Source organism: Oncorhynchus keta, chromosome 27 (genome assembly GCF_023373465.1).
Source record: "Oncorhynchus keta strain PuntledgeMale-10-30-2019 chromosome 27, Oket_V2, whole genome shotgun sequence".
In the NCBI taxonomy this organism is placed as follows: Eukaryota; Metazoa; Chordata; class Actinopteri; order Salmoniformes; family Salmonidae; genus Oncorhynchus; species Oncorhynchus keta.
The window spans coordinates 41,986,232-42,012,908 of record NC_068447.1 but is presented as its reverse complement, the minus strand read 5'-3'; the positions used below and the strand labels follow the sequence as shown (position 1 = coordinate 42,012,908).

At 44.4% G+C, this 26,677-nt stretch overlaps 2 protein-coding genes across 2 annotated transcripts in view; both read left to right on the top strand.

Annotated features, from left to right (window-relative positions):
- The window catches only part of LOC118360338 (receptor tyrosine-protein kinase erbB-3-like), a 33,381-nt gene extending 21,348 nt beyond the window's left edge, over window positions 1–12,033 (top strand). The window contains exons 15-27 of the mRNA XM_052482458.1: window positions 1,986–2,143; window positions 2,234–2,287; window positions 2,680–2,821; window positions 3,013–3,231; window positions 3,510–3,695; window positions 3,958–4,116; window positions 5,327–5,408; window positions 5,520–5,666; window positions 6,017–6,114; window positions 8,786–8,959; window positions 9,104–9,181; window positions 9,616–9,913; window positions 10,045–12,033. Coding sequence (XP_052338418.1) covers window positions 1,986–2,143; window positions 2,234–2,287; window positions 2,680–2,821; window positions 3,013–3,231; window positions 3,510–3,695; window positions 3,958–4,116; window positions 5,327–5,408; window positions 5,520–5,666; window positions 6,017–6,114; window positions 8,786–8,959; window positions 9,104–9,181; window positions 9,616–9,913; window positions 10,045–11,273 — 3,024 coding nt within the window. The 3' untranslated portion in view covers window positions 11,274–12,033. The remainder of the gene's footprint in view (window positions 1–1,985; window positions 2,144–2,233; window positions 2,288–2,679; window positions 2,822–3,012; window positions 3,232–3,509; window positions 3,696–3,957; window positions 4,117–5,326; window positions 5,409–5,519; window positions 5,667–6,016; window positions 6,115–8,785; window positions 8,960–9,103; window positions 9,182–9,615; window positions 9,914–10,044) is intronic.
- Window positions 12,034–15,211: 3,178 nt separating this feature from the next.
- On the top strand, window positions 15,212–23,807 carry LOC118360101 (proliferation-associated protein 2G4-like). The gene is made up of 13 exons (XM_035739215.2): window positions 15,212–15,478; window positions 16,728–16,856; window positions 17,162–17,267; window positions 17,445–17,514; window positions 17,789–17,881; window positions 18,160–18,223; window positions 18,371–18,449; window positions 18,644–18,722; window positions 18,965–19,098; window positions 19,369–19,463; window positions 20,041–20,168; window positions 20,320–20,373; window positions 21,983–23,807. The coding sequence occupies exons 1-13, from the start codon at window positions 15,391–15,393 to the stop codon at window positions 22,061–22,063; spliced, it is 1,200 nt and encodes a 399-aa protein (XP_035595108.1). The 5' UTR covers window positions 15,212–15,390; the 3' UTR covers window positions 22,064–23,807.
- The last annotated feature ends 2,870 nt before the right edge of the window (window positions 23,808–26,677 follow it).

Sequence of the window (26,677 nt, the reverse complement as noted above, 5' to 3'; positions counted from 1 at the left end):
GGTCGCTCGGTTGTCCATACTAACGTTCAATCGAACAGTAATCGAATGCCTCGATGCCTGTCTACCTGCTTTATGTAGCCAGCCCTGGCCACGTGACTCACTGTGTACCTAATTAACATTGTGATGAAAAATTCATAAAATAGTACCTAATAATCTATTAAAATAGTAATAATAATATTTGTTGACATAAACAACAATAAAATGACAACAGTGGATAGTAATAGAAACATAGGATAAATAATGGGAACAATAATAGGCTAAACATCTCTCTCTCTCATCCTCTCCATCTCTCTCTCCATCTCCCTAGCAACTAACCCTCAGTGCTACCTTCACCCATACAGCTTATAAGTTAAAGGATGGAAATGATTACGGCCGCTTTCAAATACTTTGACGCCGTTCTTGACTTTTCGTTCTCTCATTCCTCAGATGATTTGGTGTCTGACTCACTTTGTTAGGGTGGTAGCGAACTCAGTCATGTCCTCCCACTCTCACTCTCACAGTGGTCTGTTGTGTTTTCTGTGATCTTCCTGTTGCTTAGGACGTACTGTTACGTGATAGGCATTTGTTTGCTTTTGGCTTATCAGTATTTCGCCCTAATCGTATGTGACATTGTATTTTAACTCTAAGCGGTGATGACTCATTTGGTAGCTAACCCACTCACACACCTTTTCCACATCGCATGCCCTGTGCATGGCGTCATGTACCGCAATACAATGGGAACAACGCCAGGCCAAACAGGGTGGACTAGTTCTTCCTCCTTTCATTTATTTATTTGAAATCAACTCTGTGGTACACTGCCCATTAGATATCAGAAAACACATCAGCTTCTATTTTTTGATTTGACTGAGTGTCTAAGAATCAAATCAAATCAAATCTAGCCCTTCGTACATCAGCTGGCTTCTATTTTTGATTTGACTGAGTGTCTAAGAATGAGTCATACGGAGACACATTTGCAGAAAGAGTGCATAAACTACTGCAGCATAAAATGGAGGTTTCACTGTTCATCAATATAGTAGCTTGCATGTATAGCCCCCTCTCTAATGCACATTGATAACAAGCCAGGACTTTAGAGGCAGAGAATCCCAGTGGAAGGAGGGGAACCGGCCAGGCCCAGCCCTTCGTTGCTCCTCCCTTCCTCCCTCTGAAGAGATGAGTCTTCCTCCCAGACCGTTCCATAAAAATGGAGCTCTAGGAGAAAGCCCTGCCTCCCCTAGGGACCCTCCCAGGACCAAATCTCAGCCCTTGCTTTGACAGGAAGCCAGTGTAGAGAGGCTAGCTCCCTCCCTGAAGTTTATTTCCGGTAGCCGGAAAATAGAGCATTGCAGTAGTCTAACCTAGAAGTGACAAAAGCATGGATTAATTTTTCTGCATCATTTTTGGACAGAAAGTTTCTGATTTTTGCAATGTTACGTAGATGGAAAAAAGCTGTCCTCCCTTCCCTCCCTCCATTAAGATTAATTGTCAGATTCAACAGAAGATCCCTGGGACCTAGAACAAGCATCTCTGTTTTGTCCGAGTTTAATAGTAGAAAGTTTGCAGCCATCCACTTCCCCTGAAACACATGCTTCTAGCGAGGGCAATTTTGGGGCTTCACCATGTTTCATTGAAATGTACAGCTGTGTGTCATCCGCATAGCAGTGAAAGTTTACATTATCGAATAACATCCCCAAGAGGTAAAATATATAGTGAAAACAATAGTGGTCCTAAAACAGAACCTTGAGGAACACCGAAATGTACTGAGTCATCCCTCATTTCCCCGAAAATGTTTCACTGTTCATCAATATAGTAGCTTGCATGCCCTCTCTAATGCCCTCTCCCTCTCCCTCCCTCCCTCCCTCCCTCCCTCTCTCCCTCCCTCCCTCCCTCCCTCCCTCACTCCCTCCCTCCCTCCTCCCCTCCCTCCCTCCCTCCCTCCGTCCCTCCCTCCCTCCCTATCCTCCTTTCTCCGTCTCTCTTGTTTTTTTTTCTCTCTCCCCCTTTCTCAGGGAGCTGATGAGTGTGTGATGTGTGTCAGTCTGAGAGATGGTCCTCACTGTGTGCCCTTCTGCCCCAGTGGGGTAAACGGAGAGAACGGGCAGTTCATCTTCAAATACCCCAACAAGGACAGCTACTGTGAGCCCTGCCATGTCAACTGCACACAGGGGTGCGTGTGTGTATGTGAGTGTGTGTATGGGTCTGTGTGTGTGTGCCTGCGTGTGTGTGCTGCAGAGTAAAGCTGTGCCTCTTGTTGCAGGTGTTCGGGTCCAGGATTGAGTGACTGCATAGACAACACTAGACACTCCACTAGGTGAGTGTCTCCCCCTGCTGGAGGTTATGTGAAAACACACACCCCCACTCAAACAAATCAAATCGAATTGTATTGGTCACATGCGCCGAATACAACAGGTGTAGACTTTACAGTGAAATGCTTACTTACGAGCCCATTCCCAACAGTGGAGTAAAAGTGACTAGGCAATCAGGATATATAATAATGTGTGTGTGTGTGTGTGTGTGTGTGTGTGTGTGTGTGTGTGTGTGTGTGTGTGTGTGTGTGTGTGTGTGTGTGTGTGTGTGTGTGTGTGTGTGTGTGTGTGTGTGTGTGTGTCAGTGTAGTATGTGTGAGTAGAGTCTAGTGAGTGTACACATAGAGCCAGTGCAAAAGTGACGATAAAGAAATAAATGCCAATTTTTCTCCTGTAGCCCTCAGATCACAGGTATAGCGTTGGGAGTGCCGGCTGCCCTCATAGTCTGCCTGGCATTGTTTGTGTTGGGCATGCTGTACCACCGTGGCCTGGCCATCCACAGGAAGAGAGCCATGAGGAGGTACCTGGAAAGTGGAGAGGTGAATTTCTTAGGGAACGACAGCAACTTAAATGACAGTCATTTCTGCAGAGCTGAGGGAAATATTGGATGTACAGTATCAGGAAGTCTAATATAGACCCATTGTATCCAATGTGTAATGTGAACTAGTGTGTTTGTGTGCTAATGTACTTGTGTCTCTGTGCATGTGTGTGTGTGTGTGTGTGTGGCCAGAGTTTTGAGCCGCTGGGGCCAGGAGAGAAGGGAGCCAAGGTTCATGCCCGGATCCTGAGGGCCCCAGAGCTGAAAAAGGTCAAAGTCCTGGGCTCTGGAGTGTTTGGCACCGTACACAAAGGCCTGTGGATCCCTGAGGGAGACTCCGTGAAGATTCCTGTAGCCATTAAGACCATCCAGGACCGCACAGGCAGACAGACTTTCACTGAGATCACCGATGTAAGAACCACACGCTCTTAACACACCGACACTGAGTAACTCTACTCACCTCTAGACGGGATACACTAGAATCCCTTGTCAAATCAAATCAAATCTTATTGTTGCCAGATATGTTTGTGTAACGGAGGTGGGTTTTTATTGAAGAGTCACCTTGCCTGAGACCTAAATACTCGCGTTAGCTCCCCGTAGCAAATGCCTGGGCTTTAGCTCAGTGAGCTTACACAGTCTTGTGGCACTGTCTGATTCCCTCTCTCACTCTTGTGTGTGCTCCCGTGCAGCACATGTTGTCCATGGGCAGTCTGGACCACCCCTACATCGTCAGGCTCTTAGGTGTCTGCCCAGGTGCCAGTCTCCAGCTTGTCACCCAGCTCAGCAGCCAGGGGTCGTTACTGGAGCACATCAGGCAACACAAAGACAGCCTGAACCCGCAGAGACTGCTCAACTGGTGTGTGCAGATAGCTAAGGTAAGGTCATAGGGTCACGATCAATAAACAGTGGAACCCTTTTTGGTTCCAGGTCCTGTTCACCTCACAGAACCCTTTTAATGAACCCCTATAAAAAAAAAACTTTGGTTAAAACGTTCTACCTGGAACCAAAGCGTTTTTTTCTTACTGTGGTACAGCAGAGAAAAAATACGTTATGTTTCTATTATTGAGTCTCTGGTCTTTCTTTTTGACTGTTATTATCAGGTCTCTATGATGAAACCTGTGTGTGTCTTCTCTTCAGGGCATGTACTACCTAGAGGAGCACTGTATGGTGCACAGGAATCTGGCTGCGAGGAACGTGATGCTGAAAAGTGATTATTTCGTCCAGATTTCTGACTATGGCGTGGCTGACTTGCTCTATCCCGATGACAAGAAATATGTCTACAGTGACAGCAACAAGGTAATCAGGATTCAGGACTCACTGCTCCATTCTCCATAATGCATCTATCAATATATAATGTTTCACAAGTGGTTGTCCAATAGAACAGACAGAATGAGCTTCCTGTCACACCTGCTCCCGCTCTTCCCCGCCAGGCTCCCCAGCATTGCGCACTCCTGCCACAATCATTACGCACACCTGCCCCCCCCCATCAGCAATTGTTGGATTCACCTGGACTCAATAACCTGTCATTACCTTCCCTATATCTGTCTCTGTTCCCTGCTTCTGCATTGATTGTCTTATGTCCTTGTATACCCGTGTGCTGACGCTGTTCCTGTCTTGTTTATTGCCTATTCCTGATGAAATGTTTGATGCCCGTACCTGCTTCTCCTCGGCGTCAGTCGTTATACTTCCCTTTCTGTTTCTATGGCTAGGTTTCCATCCAATTGGATGTCCATGCAAATATTCTATAAAGGAAATATGCACATTTCCCACTAATGGTCTTTTTCCACCAAACAGACTTGTTGCGGGGGGAAAGAAATCAGTGCGTGATGACGTAATACACACTTAATGTACTTTTTCGCCTAGGTTTTCATATACCAAGTAAAAATCTGCAGTACAATGTGTTTACTATCGGATTTTCAACTCTACCTGGTACTTTTGTCACAAACTGTTGCGTTGTATAGAAAATGTGCCTATTCTGGTCTTGGTACGTGGGTTCTAGCCAACAGCTTGCAGATACAGTGCAGGTAGGGTGGTCTACTTGATGAGATTATTACGAATAAGAGCGAGAACATTTGTATTTGTCAAACGCCAACCAAGCATCGATCATCATGTCACCAGAATAAAACCCTAGATATTTATTGGAAAGGAGCATGAGGATCACCGTGCACTTTCACCACCCTGGGAAGTTCATCATAAATTATTTAATCTGTAGCCTAATAAACTGCATGGATTCCCGAGTCGTAGTGGGAGGACCACACACCATATCATCGCATGACTCTAAGTTTACTTCGATATGATTGGTTATTATATCAATATTTGCACATAAAGGCATTTCCTCCACCATTTATCGTATCATACATTTTACCAACACAGAAAGATCCCACCATGTAGAACCAACAAATAATCTCTCTGTCTTTATAAAATTGTACTGAAACATCCTGTTTCCATCACAGCTGTCGTGATTTCTTTTTATATGGTATGGAAACGTGGTTTATGTTACTTCCAGACTCCCATAAACATCAAATGGATGTCCCTGGAGAGTATCCTGTTCCGGAGATACACTCATCAGAGTGACGTCTGGAGTTACGGTAAGACTGCATGATCGGCATTTTATCACATGTTTGTGCATGTACAGTATGTCTGTCTGTCCGTCCGCCTGTCTGTCTGTCGTCATTATGCATCACCTCTCCCGACTCCAGGAGTGACAGTCTGGGAGATGATGTCATTTGGGGCAGAGCCCTACGCCTCCATGCAGCCACAGGACGTGCCCAGTCTACTGGAGAAGGGAGAGCGTCTGTCCCAGCCCCACATCTGCACCATAGACGTGTACATGGTCATGGTTAAGTGTGAGTAAGCGTACAAAGTAATGTACACACTATGCACATCCAACGACCGACACAACTGCCGTGGGATACGAGGAAAAGTACCAGCACACTTTTGAAATTCTCCTATTTTTATTGGCAAGGTTTCGACCACAAACGATCCCCGTCAGAACATTAATAGTTTAAATGCTGTTATTAAAATGACATGCGTTCAACCTTCTTTTCAATTGGGTGACTAACACAAAACATACCTCTCACTCGGTGCTCTTTGACACACGCAAATTGATCTCATACTCTTACAGTATATGCATGGTGCCAGCCGCTGCACCCCAGCAACCTTGGACATTAGAAATCCTATTGTTTTCTATTACCAGGCTGGATGATTGACGAGAATATTCGACCAACCTTCAAAGAACTGGCCAATGACTTTATTCGCATGGCAAGAGACCCGCCTCGCTACCTTGTCATCAAGGTAAGGAAAAGATTACAGCTCTATATTACTTTCCTGTCTATACGCTATGGAAGTGATGTAGCATTTTCCAGGAAGTAGCCTTGTAGTTTTTAACTTTTGTAGGCTTTTTGAATGGTTTTTAAAATGGGCAAAAATGTAGCGCAGTGGTCTTCAGCGTAAATAAAAAGGTATCTGGCAGAAGTAAAGTCATCCATAAACACTAATATAATGGAATTGTACATATACAGTGGGATCTGGTATTGGATCATTTGATAAAGATGAACAAAGAAGACTGAATAGAATAAATTATACAAATATTATATTGTATGCTCAGAATTTTTTTTTAAATTACATAATTTTATACTAATATAATTGCTCAGAGAAAGAGATTTGGTTTCACGAGTAATAAAACAAAATCTAAACGAGATGGGTGTCAATAATTTTGACCCCTCTGTTTTCAATTCTCTCGCACCCTGCCCTTGCTACGACACTGAGCCTTTTTCAGAAATGTTTTATGAGATTGGAGAACACATTGGGATGGATCTTAGACCATTCCTCCATACAGAATCTTTCCAGATCCTTGATATCCTTTGTCTGTACTTATGAACTTCCCTCTTCAATTCAAACCACAAGTTTTCAAAGGGGGTTCAAGTCCGGAAACTGAGATGGCCATTTCAAAATGTTGATCTTGTGGTCACTTCTTTGTGTATTTAAAAAATATATATAATTAAAAAAAATGTTTACCCCCAATTTTGTGATGACGATCTTGTCTCATTGCTGCAGCAGGCGAATGTCAAGTCATTCGTTCTCCTAAACATGAACCACCAAACCGCGCTTCTTAACACCCGATCGCTTAACCCGGAAGCCAGCTGCAACAATGTGTCGGAGGAAACACTGATCAAATGACAACCGAAGTCAGCCTGAAGGCACCCGGCCCGCTAAACAAGGAGTTGCTGTGATGAACCAAGTAGAGCCCCCCTGGACAAACCCTCCCCTAACCCGAACGACGCTGGGCCAATTGTGCGCCGCCCCATGGGATGCCCGGTCACGGCCGGTAATAACACAGGATCAAACCCCAGGCTGTAGTGACGCCGCAAAACTCTGCGATGCGGTGCCTTAGACCGCTGTGCCACTCGGGAGGCCTTCTTTGTGGATTTTGATTAGTACTTGGGGTTATTGTCTTGCTGGAAGATCCACTTGTGGCCAAGTTTCAGCCTTCTGACAGCAGCAACAAGGTTTTTGGATAAAATGGCCTGGTACTGGGTAAAGTTCACGATGGCGTTGACCTTAACCAGGGCCCAAGGACCAGTGGAAGCATGATATCCCCATAACATCAAAGATCCACCACCACATTTTACAGTAGGGATGAGGAACATTACATGACCAAAAGTATGTGGACACCTGCTTGTTGAACATCTCATTCCAAAATGATGGGCATTAATATGGAGTTGGTCCCCCAGCTGCTATAACAGCGTCCACTCTTCTGTGAAGGCTTTCCTCTAGAAGTTGGAACATTGCTTCCATTCAGCCACAAGAGCATTGAGGTCGGACACTGATGTTGGGCGATGAGGCCTGGCTCGCATCTGGCGTTCCAATTCATCCCAAAGGTGTTCGAGGGGGTTGAGGTCAGGGCTCTGTGCAGGCCAGTCAAGTTCTTCCACACCAATCTCGACAAACCATTTCTGTATGGGCATTCAGCATTGTCATGCTGGAACAAGGAAGAGCGGGGCCCCAAAATTTTGCCACAAAGTTTGAAGCACAGAATCAACAATGGCATTCTACCATTGTATGCTGTAGCATTAAGATTTCCCTTCACTGGAACTAAGGGGCCTAACCCGAACCATGAAAAACAGCCAGAGACCATTATTCCTCCTTCACCAAACTGGCACCACGAGTCAGATCAGCTTTAATGCACCTTGGCAGAGATTCTACAAGTGTCTGGAACTCTATTGGAGGGATGCGACACCATTCTTCTACAAGAAATTCCATCATTTGGTGTTTTTTTTTATGGTGGTGGTAAATGCTGCCACTCAATAATCTCCCATAAGTGTTCAATGGTTTACATCGTTCTCATCAAACCCTTCAATGACCCCCTCGTGCCCTGTGGATGGGGGCATTGTCATCCTATGGGGGCATAGCCATTGGTAGCCAAAATAATGGCATTCACAGAATTTTTATACAAGACCCTAAGCACAATGGGGTGTTAATTGCTTAATTAACTCAGGAACCACACCTGTGTGGAAGCACCTACTTTCAATATACTTTATATCTGCCTTTTACTCAGGTGTTTTCATCATTTTGGCAGTTACCTCTAGCTCAGTATTTGTATTATTTCTTTTAGCAAGAGAATCAATAATTCCGGTCTCCACTTTATCTTAAATGAGCACATTTTTGATTAGGGGACTGACCCCGGAAGTATGACGTAATGCCACGTCACTTTCATAGCGTATTCCAAGTCCCTGAGTGGCCCATTGACAGAAGTCATTGGGCTTGTTTGACATTGCAGACGACAGTGCAGGCGGCTGCCGACTGACTGATCTACAAAGAACCTTTCATCATAAATAACTATTCATTATTATTTTTTTAGATCAGTCAGTTAGATACAATTTACCCATGATATATATTTTTTCCACAATTTACGGTTTTGATCCTCTTTCGAACGCGGCCCTCATTAATGACGCTTTACCTATAGGACAGAGGAGAGGCGGGGCCAGAAGAATCCCACCAACGGGGATCAGCGCTTGCCAATTTGGAAGCGGGCCTGGAGGACCAGGATGAAGAGGGATTGGAGGACGGTTTGGCCACTCCTCCTCTCACCTTGTCCCCATCCAGGACTCTCTCTCGTTTGAGGATGAGCTCATACAGGGTAAATCTTACTTACAGCATTCTGCACACATAACTCGAATTTTGGCACTAATCACTAATTGACACCTATTGAGTTACGCACGCAAATTTCTAGTCATAAAATGACAGTGGGAACTTTAACCTCTCTCTCTCTCTGACCTCTCAGAGTTCCAGTGCGACCTCTCAGGCTGGACCAGTAGGGTACCTACCCATGACCCCCGGCCCTGGAGATAACCCCTGTCAGGTGAGACACCACAACTCATCATGCATCACAGCTAAGGAGATCTTATTAGCACCGTCATTTCCTACCTTCGAATAGCCAGACACCACTGGCCCTAACACATCACATCTTCAGTACAAGAGGTCCTGGCCTTATAATACGGCCAGACATATTTAGTTGAGAGCAATGAGTAGCATGACTTCCATTTGCCAAATGGTTTTGTTTAAATCAGTATTATGGCTGAACATTGCCAAAAGGCAATAACTGCTCTAGGAAGTTCAGACACATTAAAAATATTATTTTGTGTTCATCTCTATCCCACTGCCAGTCCCATTTGGTGGTGATATTTATGAAGATAATAAGGTTGATGATGTTGCTGCTACTCCTCTTGTTGTTGATGATGGTGATTTTGTGTAATGTTTTCCTCAAACTCTTTCCATTGTGTGAACTTCTTACAGCTGTTCTCCCAGCGGTCTCGTCTGAACTCAGCTCGGACGCTGTCGGAAGGGTCAGAGGGCAGTGGCCTGGACAATGAGCTGGCAGAGGGAGTGTCACTGAGTGGCAGCCTGCGCAGGCAGCAGCTCAGGGCTGGCAGGGACAGTAGTGGCAGTAGTACCCACCACACCTCCACCACCATGGTGCATAGGAGCCAATCTGCAGTCTCAAAGTCACCCTCCTACAGGCCTGAGGAGGAGGATGAGGAGGAGGACCACTATGGATATGTACTGCCTGGAGTATCGAGCACTCCTGAGAGAGGTGAGAGGGAGAGGTGACATCTGGATGTGACGGCTACACAGTGAATGGATGTGATATATTTTCTACATCTGTTTTGATGGAGTGATTCTAAGTTCTATTCTCTAATATCTGTTTTCTTCTTTCCATGCTAGATTCTCTCCTGTCTTTCCCAGCCTCCAGAACTTCTCTCCCAGGTAGAGCATCTCTTAGAGGCTCTAGGAGCTTCAAGAATCCACTGTCACCATTGGCAACCATCTCAGACCCCACCGAGGACTATGAGTTGATGACCAAACAGCCGTCCCCTCTGCCCCGCTCCCCCAGAGTCACCTCTGTACAGATAGAAGGCCCTTCAACTGTCCTATGGAGGAAAACCTCTCCTCTGCCCTCCCCTACCTACAATACAGCACCCTCACCACTAGAGGGGGACTCACTGATGCAAGGGGACTCTCCAAGCACTGCAGCTGCTCTGAGGGGAAGCCAGAGGCCAGCAGAGGTCACTGACAGTTCTGTGGCTGTAGTTGTATCAGTAGAGGGAGAGGAGCTGCAGCCTCTGTCTGAGAGGCCTGACAGTGGAGCTGCTTTGTTTGGAAACCGAGGGGCCTCTCAGGGTCAGGGGAGGCCAGAGCAGGGAGCAGTAGTGGAGTATGAATACATGGACATCTGCAGCACCGTGAATACCACAGACACAAAGAGACCCATCTGGGAGAGGCGTGAGAGCCGAGCAACTGACTTGAGGACAGTGACAGAAGAACGAGAGAGAGAAGGAGGAAAGAGTCAAGACCTAGAGGAGGAAGAAAGGAAGGATGAGGAAGCTGGAGAGGAGGATGATGTTTACCAGTATACTAATAAACAACCCAGACTCCTCCGAGAGAGCAGCCGAGAGGTGGGTCTCAGCCCCAAGCCCACCCTCCGCTCCAAACCCAGCCTCAGCCCCAAGCCCAGCCTCAGCCCCAAGCCCAGCCTCCTCCCCAAGCCCACTCTTAGCCCCAAGCCCAGCCTCAGCCCCAAGCCCAGCCTCAGCCCAAAACCCAGCTTCAGCCCCAGTCATAACCCAATGCCAGATGGCTCCACAGCTATGGTAGAGCACCAGGTGGAGGAGTATGAAGAGATGGATGCCTTTGGAGGGGACTCCAGGGGCTCCCAGCGAGTGGACCACCAGGAGGCAGAGTACCAGAACCTCCCAGTGCTAGGGAAGAGGAGGGCCACCACAGTTGAGGTGGAGGGGGGTACGAGCACCAGGTGTGCCGGACTGGGGGTGGAGGGGTACATCAAAGCGTGCTCCGGTGTGGGAGTGGTAGAGCCGAGCAGCAACACATCGTTTGACAACCCTGACTACTGGCACAGCAGACTGTTCCTCAAGGCAGATGCTGTGCGCACATAATTATGTGGACTGAGAAAACAACAACCATGATGATGTAAGCACCGACAAATATATTTGATATAATCATGTATCAGGCTCTGGTGCAGCTCAACCGGTAACGTTCTTTTAGCGCTACATTACTGGTTGAAGTTTTTTTGTTGTAATGTAGTGTATGTATTCTCAGTTAGTTTACATCTTCCACCCAAACCTCATGAACCAAAGAAACATAGGCAAAATGTGTCCTACGTAGCGTTGATGTTATCTATCTGTTGATAGCGACGTCGCCGTCTGGGAAATGTAACCAAGTTGGCAGCTCAACATCAAACGGCTAGCCTAAACTGTCAATAAGTCAAAGGCAAATAGTACAGGGAGAAATATATAGACACAGCATACAAAATGTACATAGACAGACATAGCATGTATACATAAAGCAGAAATAGGCGGCCAACGTACACACACTAATGCTGGATCACATTCCCGTGTTTGCACTTCAACTTGTTCCACTTCCTGGTGAAGCCAATGTTTACCTGCGTGGAACCTCGAGGTTCCATGGGTGAGGTCTGCCATGTAATGTACATTTGTAGCTTATAGTTTGCTATGTGAAATGAAGTATTCTTGATGAACATGTATGAATGAATTGCAGTCATGTATTGGCTATGTTATTGCAAGTGATTGGAGCCCAGCACTGTTTTGTAAAAAAAAATGTATACGTTTTCATGTAATATAATGTGAATTGCTGTCATGAAAAATTAATACTGATACATATAATTGTTTTACAACAGTTTTGAGTTTTGCATTTGATTGTGTGTGTGTGTATATGTGTGTGTGTGTGTGTGTGTCTGTACTTGAACAGAGCTATGCTCAATCATGAGGCATCAAAGCCAAAGGAACTGAATAATATTAAGAAATGCTATAGATGGAAGGAAAGTAGTGTGGAAAATCTAACAAAAAACAATTAGATAACAAATTAAATCGCTTCGAGACAATTTCCTGGACAAAATGTTTCACTGTAATAGTGACGGTGTAAACTTAGCAGTAGAAAACCTAAACAGTATATTTGAGCTCTTAACTTCCCTATCAAATCTAAACATTTCAAGCAGACAACCTAAGAAAGAAATTGAAAAACCTGTCCACCCCCAAAAAACATAGTGTCAGGCATATGTGTATAGGTGGCAGGGAAGTCAGGCGCAGGAGAGTCAAACGGAGTGTAAAATGGAGTCTTTTAATAATGTCCTAGTAACATGCTCCATAACACTAAACAGGAAAAGAACATAAACAAATATGGGTACGAAGACCCGTCGCGCACCTATACAACAAACATCACTACACTGACAATAAACAATCTCTGACAAAGACATGAGGGGAAACAGAGGGTTAAATACACAACAGGTAATGAATGGGATTGAAAACAGGTGTGTGTGAAGACAAGACAAAACCAATGGAAAATGAAAAATGGATCAATGATGGCTAGAAGACCGGTGACGTCGAACGCCGAGCACCGCCCGAACAAGGAGAGGCAACGACTTCGGCAGAAGTCGTGACACATAGACCCAGAAAATCTGAGTCTACACCTTCACTATGATGAATCACTAAGAAAATACAGAAATGCACAACGGAAAAAGAAGGAACAGCACGTCAGAAATCAGCTTAATGTATTGAAGAATCCATAGAATCTAACCACGTCTGGGAAAATTGGAAAACAAACAACAACACAGAGTTATCTATCCAAAATGGAGATGTATGGAAAAACCACTTCTCCAATATTTTTGGCTCTATAACAAAGAACAAACAGCAAAAACATATACATGATCAAATACAAATCTTAGAATCAACTATTAAAAGACTACCAGAACCCACTGGATTCTCCAAATACATTGAATGGTCTACAGGACAAAATACAAACCCTCCAACCCAAAAAGGCCTGTGGGGTTGATGGTATGCTAAATGAAATGATAAAATATACAGACCACAAATTCCAACTGGCTATACTTAAACTCTTTAATATCATCCTCAGCTCTGGCATATTCCCCAATATTTGGAACCAAGGACTCATCACCCTAATGCACAAAGTGGAGACAAATTTCATCCCAATAACTACCGTGGGTTATGCGTCAACAGCAACCTTGGTAAAATCCTCCGCAGTATCATTAACAGCAGACTTGTACATTTCCTCAGTGAAAAGTAGGGACTGAGAAAATGTCAAATTTGCTTTTTACCAACCAAATTACCGTACGACAGACCACGTATTCACCCTGCACACCCTAATTGACAAACAAACAAACCAAAACAAAGGCAAAGTCTTATGCTTTCGACTCCAATTGGCATGAGGGCAAATTGATGGAAAGTGGTGTTGGAGGAAAAATATACAACATTATAAAATCCATGTACACAAACAACAAGTGTGCGGTTAAAATTGCCAGAAAACACACACATTTCTTTTCACAGGGCCGCGAGGTGAGACAGGGACGCAGCTTAAGCCCCACCCCCTTCAACATATATATATCAACGAATTGGCGAGGGCACTAGAACAGACTGCAGCACCCGGTCTCACCCTACTATAATCTGCAGTCAAATGTCTACTGTTTGCTGATGATCTGGTGCTTCTGTCCCCAACCAAAGAGGGCCTATAGCAGCATCTAGATCTTATGCACAGATTCAGTCAGACCTGGGCCCTGACAGTACATCTCAGTAAGACAAAAATAATGGTGTTCCAAAAAAGGTCTAGTTGCCAGGACAACGAATACAAATTTCATTTAGACACCACTGCCCTAGAGCACACAAAAAACTGTACATACCTTAGCTTTAACCATCAGCGCCACAGGTAACTTCCACAAAGCTGTGAACTATCTGAGATACAAGGCAAGAAGGGCCTTCTATGTCATCAAATTTGACATACCAATTAGAATCTGGCAAAAAAAAATACTTCAATCAGTTATAGAACCCATTGCCCTCTATGGTTGTGAGGTCTGGCGTCAACTCACCAACCAAGAATTCACAAAATGGGACAAACACCAAATTGAGACTCTGCATGCAGAATTCTGCAAAAATATCCTCTGTGTACAACGTAAAACACCAAATAATGTATGCAGAGCAGAATTAGGCCGATACCCGCTAATGATCAAAATCTAGAAAAGAGACATTCAATTCTAAAGCCACCTAAAGTGATTCGCAAACCTTCCATAACAAATCCATCACCTATAGAAAATTTACCTGGAGAAGAGCCCCCTATGCTAGCTGGTCCTGGTCTGTTCACAAACACCAACAGACCACACAGAGCCCCAGGACAGCAACACAATTAGACCCAACCAAATCGTAATAATTACTTGACACACAGAGTACACCTGGCCGCTGTCCACTGTGCACTTCCTAACCTCCTGCCAAATGTATGACAATATTAGATACACATATTTCCCGCAGATTACACACACACAAAGAATTCGTAAACAAATCCAATTTTGATAAACTCCCATATCTATTGGGTGAAATACCAGTGTGCCATCACAGCAGCAAGATATGTGACCTGTTGCCACAAGAAAAGGGCAACCAGTAAAGAACAAACACCATTGTAAATACAACCTATATTTATGTTTATTTATTTCCCCTTTTGTACTTTAACTACTTGCACATCATTACAACACTGTTTATAAACATACTATTGACATTTGGAACTTTTGTGAGAGTAATGTTTACTTGTAAATTTTTTTAAATTGTTGATTTCACTTTTGTTTATGATCTGTTTCACTTGCTTTGGCAATGTAAGCACACGTTTATCATGCCAATAAAGCCCTCCAATTGAATTGAACATTGACAGAGAGAGAAAAGCAAGTCGAGATGTGCATACACTATTTTCGATTAGATAGGCAGATCATATAACACTGAAGAATGGTACCACCAGGCCAAACTCGAATGACTACTGAATAAGGCCTACATGTTCTGATCTTTTTTTTTGTATTCAATTCGGTGCTCAGCGTACACGCATTGCGTGGGACGTTGTCCGCTAGTAGGAGGGGTCTCAGGCGTTTTGGGCCTGGGCTACAACTGCGGAGGAGAGAGCAGACCAGGCAGCGTGGTCGAGTCTGTAGCTGAAACCCGCGGGGGGAAAAAAAAGTTACTTTGAGTGAGAAAAGAGACCGAAAATATGTCCGGAGAAGACGATCCACAAGAGCAGACCATCGCCGATGATTTGGTCGTCACCAAGTACAAAATGGGCGCCGAGATTGCCAACCGTAAGCGAATATGAAGATGTAGATTTAGTACACGATCGAGTTTAAACGTGACCGAGGTGCACTGGTTGTAGCAGAGTTGACTAGCTAGCATATTCATTATCACAATGCAGCCATGTGCTGTGTCGCTAGCTAGCGATAAATCAATGACTCGTCAGGGCTAGTGTCGTAGGGAAATCGTAGCCACGAGTTAGCATGTTAATGCTAGCTAATACTAAAGTTAGTCTATACATGCACTTATGTAACCGCTAGTTAGCTAAAGTGGCTAAATGATGGTGGCTAACTGACATGCTGCTAGTGAGCTAACTAGCTAAGATTCAATGCACTGCCTGGGAAGTTGTCACTGCTGGTAAACACTGGTCGAAAAAACTGCCTTCTGAATAAGTTATGATCCAGTTACATCTACCTAGTTACTAATTGCAAAGTTTAGTCAGTTAATTGCCAGAGTTATTTCAACTAGCTCGCTAGGTAGCACAGCTGTTAAACGCAAAGAGGTCGTTTTTTCCCCCCAGCTATCATCTCTTGCATGCTGTCAATCATCCTGAACTGTCACCTGCAGCAAGTGAATCGTTCTCTCAATAAACCTATGGGCTCTCATTGTATATGTAACAGTCTTGCGTCCGTCCCTCTCCCCACCCAACCTGGGCTTGAACTAGGGACCCTCTGCACACAATCTACAAGCATCGTTACCTATCGCGCCACAAAAGCCGCGGCCCTTCAAGGTTCTCAGAGCGAGTGACGTCATCGCGCAACGCTAACTAAAGCTACCCATTTCACACCGGTTATATGTCGGCACTATTACCTTCAACATCTGTCAGTTCGGTGGCAATGCATTGCCTCAGACCTGCAACACGTAACACAACTATAGCTAGCAACTATGCAATAACGTTACTCCCTGTGCACCCATCTATAGCTATGATATACTCCCCATGCATCAACATTGAAGACCTGGAAGTGTGTTCCTTGGAATTTATGTAGATCCTGATGACCCCACATAATGCTCCTGGGAAGGGAACTTCATGTACTTTGCCTCAATGACAAGAATCATATAGTTTCCTCATGGAATGCTTCGTAACAACTGGTGTAGACTACTAACAGAATAACTGTGAAATGCTATTCGACAAGCAGATTTAAAAGTGTGAATATCCACGGCCTTGCCTTATCAAGGTCTCCATCAGTCATCTTCCCTGATCCTAATACCAAATACTTGAAGCTTACTTACTGTTCGGTCCTCGTGTCCTTTCCTATCCAGAGGCCCTGAAGGCTGTGGTGGAGGCAGCCAAGGCTGGTGAGACAGTTGTCAGCCTCTGTGCGAAGGGAGATGCCTTCATCATGGCTGAAACTGGAAAGGTCTTCAGGAAGGAGAAGGACCTGAAAAAAGGTATGGGCCTCATCTCATTGGTTAATTAAATAATTTGCGTTGTCATGACTGAGTGAAGTCAAGTAGCTTTTCTAGAGTTTTGTAGTTTACTTTTTGACTGAAGAAAAGTTTAATCTCAAGTCTTATCCTCGCTTACTCATCCTTTCTCCTTGCCTCTTCAAAACGCCAGAGGGAAGTGAGGAGAGAGGAGACAAGGAATCAAGGAAAACACTTGATATTCTCTTGTTGTGTAGACAGTGCATGCAAAATGACTTGCTGACATTAGTCAATGTGATTAAATGTCTGTACTTTATTGCCTCCCTCAGGCATCGCTTTCCCAACCAGCGTGTCTGTCAACAACTGTGTGTGCCACTTCTCTCCGCTGAAGAGTGACCCTGAGATCGTACTGAAGGGCGGGGACCTCGTCAAAATGTAGGAACGTTGTATTGCATTGAACACTGTATGGAACTGTTAACGGCTGTATCTGTGCCTTTTTCCTGTATTGCTGGCCCTATTCAACTGTTGGGAGACTACCCCCTTCACATGTCAACGCACGGGCCAGTCTGATGGTCTTGAGTCACTGTGCCTCCTCTTGTGTTGCCTGTGCAGTGACCTGGGGGTGCACGTGGACGGCTTCATCTCCAACCTGGCTCACAGCTTTGTGGTGGGAGTGACCAAGGTAGTAGTACTTCAATCGTTGTATGCGTTGACGTTAGCAAGAGTGCAGATGTCACGCAGAAATGCCAGCGTACGGATATTAACAGAGACGGACGCGCGGCACATCAGACTATTTAAAAAATAAATAATTATAGGTGTAGTGCAACAGTCACGTAACGTTAGGAAGAGGATTGGCGGAGGCCACCCTCCGGTGCAATGAAACGTATCCGTCCTGTGTAATCAGCTGCTCCGTTGCGTCACATTCACGTCCTGTTTCTTCCCCTTCTCTCCATCAGGAAGCTCCGTTGACGGGGCGTAAGGCTGACGTGATCAAAGCGGCACACCTGTGTGCCGAGGCTGCCCTCAGACTGGTCAAGCCTGGAAACCAGGTGAGGTGCTGCGTCAGCGCTTTACTGAGTGGACAGTCAGGGGACTAGACTGGTCCCGGATCTGGTTGTGCTTTATCGCCATCTCCTATGGTTTGAGTTGGCTGAATAGCACAAACAGATCTGGGACCAGGCTAGTCAGGGACACAGTGACCCGGTTTGGAGAGAAAAAATAAGCTTAACAAACAAATCAAGTTGGTGTCATTGTGACGTTACTGTATTTCCAGCAGTGGATTCATAGCCGTTTTTAACATTTTAGGGTGTCTGTCTCTCTCGTTCAGAACTCGCAGGTCACAGAGGCCTGGAACAAGATCGCCAAGTCATTCAAATGCTCAGCCATTGAGGGTGAGTGAGTCCCCGCTTGCCATTTAAACCTAGTTGGCGCCTCACTGCCATATTCATACGCAGTACATTCAATCCCTCACATCTTGTACAGGTAGCTTGCCAAATCACATACAGTGTTTTTATTCCAGTGTAACACTCGCTCCTCAGGCATGCTGTCCCATCAGTTGAAGCAGCACGTTATTGACGGAGAGAAAACCATCATTCAGAACCCCACGGACCAGCAGAGGTGAATTGAAGACATGATCTGTTAGTCCCAGATCTCTGGCTTGTTTGGTATTACTTGTCCGACGCATGTCTCAAAGCTATGTTTCTCCTATCTTTGTTGTGTCTGAAGCACCCGGTGAATTACTAATAGTAGTTGCTCTTAGGGGGAAAATAAGGTTGAATTATTAATGGCCGTGTTGCTCTCTGTCTCTGTAGGAAGGACCACGAGAAGGCTGAGTTCGAGGTGCATGAGGTGTACGCCGTGGATGTGCTCATCAGCACCGGAGAAGGCAAGGTGAGGGACAAACATTCCCTCGACTTTCTAGTCAACTTCTGCTCAATTTCCCTGCCGGTTTTTCTCATCTATGAAAGGATCCCCTCCAGGAGCAGCAAAACAGCAAGGACAAATGACCTTTTTTCTATGTGTTGGATGACTACTGTCCAACTCCTGTCGTCACTTTGAATGGGCTGTGAAAAATCAATAGAGCAATGAAAGGAATTATTTTTTAACATCCCATGTCTTCTACTCTACTCCAGGCAAAGGATGCAGGCCAGAGGACCACCATTTACAAGAGGGACCCAGACAAGCAGTACGGCCTGAAGATGAAGACGTCCAGGAGTTTCTTCAGCGAGGTGGAGAGACGCTTCGACGCCATGCCTTTCACTCTCAGGTAATACATGAGACGCACCTCGTCCTTTTAGTCAGAACCGGTTCAATGGGAAACGTGTCGGGCAAATGAGTTTCTAAGGACTTAAGACGATTTAAATCAATTGATTTAGGACATTGACCACAACCTGTGGCTGTCATTCAACTCAACTGATTACATTCAATTCGATTTAGGCAATTGGGCTTCCTCCAACTGATTCCCTTTTTTGTAATCAAAATTATATATATTTTTGTGTCCCTTTTTGATATTACCTCTCTCTTTTTTTCCCCTCAGGGCGTTTGAGGATGAGGGTAAGGCTAGGCTAGGTGTGGTGGAGTGTGCCAAACATGAACTGCTGCAGCCCTTCAACGTTCTGCATGAGAAAGAAGGCAAGTTAAAAGACAACCAGTCAGAGGCTATGAATGAACTTTTTTTGTGTGAAATTTGTGATCCCGCGATGGATCGCTAATGGTGAATTGACGTGCAAATAAAATGTAATTCTTTGTAATCCGTTACTAATAGTTACATAGTCCAAATCAAATCACATTTTTAGTCATGTGCGCCGAATACAACAGTTATTCATTCACCTTACAGTGAAATGCTTACTTACAAGCCCTTAACCAACAATGCAGTTAAAAAAATGTAAAAAACTGATAAGAAATCAAATTAACTAGTAATTTAAGAGCAACAGTAAAATAACAATAGCGAGACTATATACAGGGGGGCATCGGTTAGTTGAGGTAATATGTACATGTATGTAGAGTTATTAAAGTGACTGCATAGATGATAACAATAGTAGTGGCGGTGTAAGGGGGGGTGGGGGGCAATGCATATAGTCTGTGTAGCCATTTTGATTAGGTGTTCGGAAGTCTTATGGGGTAGAAGCTGTTTAGAAGCCTCCTGGACTTGGAGCGCTGGTAGATATTATCCTATGTTTACTGACTCCTTACGTCTGTCTATGTCAAGGTGAGTTTGTGGCCCAGTTCAAGTTCACCGTGCTGCTGATGGCCAACGGACCCCTACGTATCACCACAGAGCTGTATGAGCAGGAGCTGTACAAGTCTGAACATGAGGTAGAGGACGCAGATCTCAAGGTAAAACAACCAACTGCGGTAGACCGATGGCCTACTGCTCTGGGGAGCTACACTGGGGCTTCATGTTAGCTGACTTGGTATTTTCACTAAGCTGAGATGGTTGCCTTGTTTTTTCTCTCTCTCACAAACCTACCTATTTTTGTTTTTTTAGGCCTTGCTCCAAAGCTCAGCGAGCCGCAAGACACAGAAGAAAAAGAAAAAGAAGGTAGGCTACACGGTGCACCGTACTGTGATGTAAACACATGTACCGTGCCTTCGGAAAGTATTCAGACCCCTTGACTTTTTACACATTTTGTTACGTTACGTTAGCCTTATTCTAAAATGTTTTTCCCCCCCTCAATCTACACACAATACCCCATAATGACAAAGCAAAAAGCGGTATAAAAAAAGAAAGTATTCAGACCCTTTACTCAGTACTTTGTTGAAGCACCTTTGTCAGTAATTACAGCCTCGGTCTTCTTGAGCATGACACTACAAGCTTGGCACACCTGTATTTGGGGAGTTTCTCCCATTCTTCTCTGCAGATCCTCTCAAGCTTTGTCAGGTTGGATGGGGAGCGTTGCTGCACAGATATTTTCAGGTCTCCAGAGATGTTCGATCAGGTTCAGGTCTGGTTTCTGGCTGAGCCATTCAAGGACATTCAGAGACTTGTCCCGAAGCTGTGTGCTTAGGGTCGTTGTCCTGTTGGAAGGTGAACCTTCGCCCCAGTCTGCGGTCCTGAGCGCTCTGGAGCAGGTTTTCATCAAGGATCTCTCTCTGTACTTTGCTCCGTTCATCATTCCCTCGGTCCTGACTAGTCTCCCAGTCCCTGCTGCTGAAAAATATCCCCACAGCATGATGATGCTGCCACCACCTCGCTTCACCGTAGGGATGGTGCCAGGTTTCCTCCAGATGTGACACTTGGCAATCCGGGCAAAGAGTTCAATCTTGGTTTCATCAGACCAGAGAATCTGGTTTCTCATGGTCTGAGAGTCTTTAGGTGCCTTTTGGTAAACTCCAAGTGGTTTCCGTCTGGCCACTCTACCGTAAAGGCCTGATTGGTGAAGTGCTGCAGAGATGGTTGTCCTTCTGGAAGTTTTTCCCATCTCCACAGAGGAGGCTCTGTCAGTGACTAATGGGTTCTTGATCAGGCCCTTCTCCCACGATTGTTTGGCTGGGTGGCCAGCTGTAGGAGGAGCCTTGGTGGTTCCAAACTTCTTCCATTTAAGAATGGTGGAGGCCACTGGTCTTGGGGACCTTCAATGCTACAGAACATTTTTGGTACCCTTCCCCAGATTGGTGCCTCGACACAATCCTGTCTCGGAACTCTACAGACAATTCCGTCAACCTCATGGCTTTGCTTTTTGCTCTGACATGCACTGTCAACTGTGGGACCTTAGACAGGTGTGTGTGCCTTTCCAAATCATGTCCAATCAATTTAATTTATCACAGGTGGACTTCAATCAAGTTATAGAAACCATTTTTGAGACTCAATTTTGAGTCTCATGGCAAAGGGTTTGAATACTTAAATAAATTATTTACATATGTTTTTAATACATTTGCAAAATTGTCTAAACTGTTTTTGCTTTGTCATTATGGGGTATTGTGTGTAGATTGCTGATTTAATCTATTTTAGAATGAGGCTGTAACGTAACAGAATGTGGGAAAAGTCAAGGGGTCTGAATACTTTCCGAAGGCACTGTAAATTCATCCAGGTCTCCCTTGGGAAAGACCCTAATGGGAGGTCACGCTTTAAATAAAAATACATGTTACTGTGACAACTACATTTTATGAGTCTTGCCTCAATTTCCAAGCAACTTATTTTTTGTCAAAAGGCTTCAAAGACCGTGGAAACTGAAACGGCACCAGGACATCCAGCGCCAGCGAGGGTCGAGGAGACTGAAGCTGCGAAATAAAACCTTCCACCCCCCCCCAACCCTGTCTTCGTCTCCAAGAATACTGACAGACAACTGACCAACCCAAAGAACAAACGTCAATAATCCCTCCATCCTACCCTCCCGTCTTGACATGCCTGCCTTGTGGCGTGGCCTAGCCTTCTGTGATGAAAACCTCCAAATGTTAACGATGTCAGACTACCGGGTGATGGTTTTGCTCACGTCTAAATTCAACTTCCTGTCACATCCCTACCCAACTGTCACATCCCTTTTCAATATCAATGTCCTTGAGACAGCAGGGTTCTCCCCCAGAATAGTAAACACGTTCGGTGCGATGACGCTGAAAGAGAGGGATATTGAGTAGAAAGAGGGCATTTTCCGGAGTAGATTCTGTGGGAGACACGTTTATACCATCCAGTCATTGAGCCTTGAACTGTAATTCTATAATGATGTATGAAGGCAAAGCACGACAGTGGAGGGTTTGAGATGACTGCACTGCATTGTGCCAATGATAATTGTGTAAAGGAAAACCTTGTTTGAGGTCATAAGCAAGAAGTAATGTCTCTGAAGTGGATGTTGGTGTGTCCTATTAGGGAATTAAATGGGTAATAACTTAAACCCTGCATTAGTCTACTTAACGCTGTTATAAACCGTCATGACCGCAAATGTTAACTGTCTACATTGTCACACAAACGTATTTACAGTGGATAAGCAAACTTCCTAGCGGCATACCTAGCTATCTTACCCCCAGTTACAGTTTGTGACATAACTGTCAAATCCGTTGCCGTGGACATATAGTCAATGGATTTTTAGAACAGGGAGTCGGATAAGTGGCTTGCTCTCACTGCACATACAGACATTTGATATTCTTATACCCAGTAATGGAGGGTTCAGGTGTTCCCATGAAATTATTTGTTCTGTGTAGGACGCCATAATTAATTTCATACTTCACTGGTACTACCACTGCCACAGCGCTCAATGAATTCCACCTATTTTAATCAGTGTTTACATCAGTTTCCATAGCTGTTTAATACTTGATACTTTCTATTGTAAAAATAAATCCCAGTTTCAGAGGCTATTTTTTAGAATAATCTAGACTAGAACCATTACAACGCCGGCATTAAATAGCAACGCCGTAATATTGAGTTTGGGTGGGGCAACTGACCAAAGGATTTACTAACAAACTGCTGCACCACTAGTTCTTGTTGGGCTTTTCATTCTGATTAGGTTATTCGAGGGAGAGATCCATCCTTGTGGAAATGTTTCTTTACTAGGTTGATGACTTTCTAAGTTTGTTCTCGTGAAAGAAATGTATAATCTCTTGCATTGTACATGTGTGTGGGTGTAATTCTTAAGTCCTTATTTGGGAAGTAATAGGGGGTCGTTCTCGCAATACAATTAGGCATTTATAAAGGCCTTTGAAATTGTCATGTCAGAATTACAACCCATCTCGGCGTCCGTATTTTGCGTACTTGACTGAAAAGTAAATGCCTCGTTAATTCTGTGAATAAGATCCATTGATCATCCCACTATAATCAGATAGGCCTTTTGAAATATGGCCATTGCTTGATAAACTAACTCGACAGTCGACAGTTATGACTGCTGACCCCTGCACTGGATGTGGAAACCATATATGCCTCGATCAGTAACGCAATAGAGGTATTGACAACTGTTAAAGTAATGTACATGGTCGTTCTTTTTTTGGGATTTAGAAAGAGGGAGTTTTTTTCTTCGTGGTTTGAAATAAACTTTAAAACAAAATATGTGGATGTGTTTGTCTCAATATTGTCTTGTGAATCTACCCATCTAAAATAATGTACAGAATAAATACTGTACATGTAATTACATGGCTTTCTACACAGCATAACATGTACCTCCGTAAAACAGACATTTTGTAATTATATACAAAAATAATGTCGATTGAGACAAGTCTTAGCACAGTTCAAAGCCATATATATTATTGATGAAAGATGCATCACAGATAGAAGCAGGACACGGGTTAGTTATACGAAGAAATCGTTGAAAAATCATTGTCTGCATTTCCCAGAGTTCATGAGCGTCCAACAATGATGACGTAATCACAGTTTATAAATAAACATTCGAACAACTGTCACGGTCTTCTTGGAGACGGTGCCATCTTGTAAAGGTACACAGAGAATTGAATTTCAAGAGTTGTCTAGCGTCAAATACGAATCCAAAATAATCCTATCTAACTAAAAGCCATCCGACTAATCAACCTTTCTCTCCCCTTTCCTTACAGACACCCCTCCATATCATGAGGGCCAAGGTGAGTAATTTCCCCTCTATAAACAATTCATTTGTAGTCTGCTTGTTGCAATGCTAGCTAAGAGTTAGCCAGCGAATACCTAATTTACTAGCTAGTTCAGCCGTCTCACTAGTTGTAGGCACAATAACAAACTGCACACAATTTGGAAACTACCTGCTAAACCACATTGAATTATTTTCAATTTAATCATTAGCCATGGCTTTCTGAGCCAACTGAAATGGATGTTGCCAAAAGTTGAGGGACACAAATGACTTTTTTTCAGTATGCTGTCAGTTTGTATGATCGCAATTTGAATATACTCCAGAATGTTATGAAGAGTGATCAGATGAATTGCAAAGTCCCTCTTTGCCATGCAAATGAACTGAATCCCCAATAAACATTTCCACTGCATTTCAGCCCAGCCACAAGGACCAGCTGACATGTCACTGATTCTCTCATTAACACAGGTTTGAGTGTTGACGAGGACAAGGCTGGAGATCCCTCTGTCATGCTGATTGAGTACGACTAACTGACTGGAAGCTTCAAAGGGGTGGTGCTTCAAATCACTGTTTTCCTCTGTCAACCATGGTTACTTGCAAGGAAACACGTGCCGTCATCATTGCTTTGCACAAAAAGGGCTTCACAGGCAAGGATATTGCTGCCAGGAAGATTGCACCTGAGTCAACCATTTATCGGATCATCAAGAACTTCAAGGAGAGCGGTTCAATTGTTGTGAAGAAGGCTTCAGGGCGCCCAAGAAAATCCAGCAAGCGCCAGGACCGTCTCCTAAAGTTGATTCAGCTGCAGGATCGGGGCACCACCAGTACAGCGCTTGCTCAGGAATGGCAGCAGGCAGGTGTGAGTGCATCTGCACGCACAGTGAGGCGAAGACTTTTGGAGGATGGCCTGGTGTCAAGGGCAGCAAAGAAGCCACTTCTCTCCAGGAAAAACATCAGGGACAGACTGATATTCTGCAAAAGGTACAGGGATTGGACTGCTGAGGACTGGGGTAAAGTCATTTTCTCTGATGAATGCCCTTTCCAATTGTTTGGGGCATCCGGAAAAAAGCTTGTCCGGAGAAGGGAAGGTGAGCGCTACCATCAGTCCTGTGTCATGCCAACAGTAAAGCATCCTGAGCCCATTCATGTGTGGGGTTGCTTCTCAGCCAAGGGAGTGGGCTCACTCACAATTTTGCCTAAGAACACACCCATGAATAAAGAATGGTACCAACACATCCTCCGAGAGCAACTTCTCCCAACCATCCAGGAACAGTTTGGTGATGACCAATGCCTTTTCCAGCATGATGGAGCACCTTGCCATAAGGCAAAAGTGATAACTAAGTGGCTCGGGGAACAAAACATCGATATTTTGGGTCCATGGCCAGGAAACTCCCCAGACCTTAATCCCATTGAGAACTTGTGGTCAATCCTCAAGAGGCGGTTGGACAAACAAAAACCCACAAATTCTGACAAACTCCAAGCATTGCTTATGCAAGAATGGGCTGCCATCAGTCAGGATGTGGCCCAGAAATTAATTGACAGCATGCCAGGACGGATTGCAGAGGTCTTGAAAAAGGAGGGTCAACACTGCAAATATTGACTCAGCATCAACGTCGTGTGATTGTCAAAAGCCTTTGACACTGTAATTATACTTCAGTATTCCATAGTAACATTTGACAAAAATATCTAAAGACACAAGCAGCAAACTGGAAATTAATGTCATTCTCAACTTTTGGCCACGACTGTACATTAGCTACTTGAGGTTAGTGTTTTGCTGCATCAACACTTGCTAGGTTCCTATCTCTAGTCCCACTTAGCCTATGTGGCTAGCAACTTAACTGATGTTAGCTGTCAAATCATATACATGTGTGTGTGTATATATTAACATTTTGATCAAGTTGATGAAATTAGCGTAGTGGGAAGTTAATTTATTCTAAATGCATGGCTCTGTTATCATTACTGAAGCCAAGTATTGTACAATGCTTGCAATGTCAAACGGGCCCTTTCAGTTGATTGGTGGGTGTGCATGACTGCAATGTCTCAAATACACTAGAGCGACTGTTGACCATACTCAGTTTCAGTTTGCGTGGTAGCAATACTGTATTGATAGCAATTTGCTGTGTACACTATGCAACCATGCTTCTGAATTTACGAGTACAGGTGTTTTTTCGGCACTTGTGTATTGCCGTATCGCTAACGTTGTCCCCTCTGTTCTCTTTCAGTGGAGAAAGAAGCGTATGCGCAGGCTGAAGCGCAAGAGGCGAAAGATGAGGCAGAGGTCAAAATAGACTGCCCCCTTACAAAACCATGTCTGTGACCTTTCTCATGGACACAACACGAGCACTTGGGAGATCCTTGGTCCCAAGTCTG

Excerpts from the sequence above, each read along its gene's own strand:
- LOC118360101 (XM_035739215.2), top strand. The coding sequence starts at position 15,391 with ATGTCCGGAGAAGACGATCCACAAGAGCAGACCATCGCCGATGATTTG. Across the intron at positions 16,857-17,161 it reads GGAGAAGGACCTGAAAAAAG|GCATCGCTTTCCCAACCAGC; the intron begins GTATGGGCCTCA and ends TGCCTCCCTCAG. Across the intron at positions 17,515-17,788 it reads TTGTGGTGGGAGTGACCAAG|GAAGCTCCGTTGACGGGGCG; the intron begins GTAGTAGTACTT and ends TCTCTCCATCAG.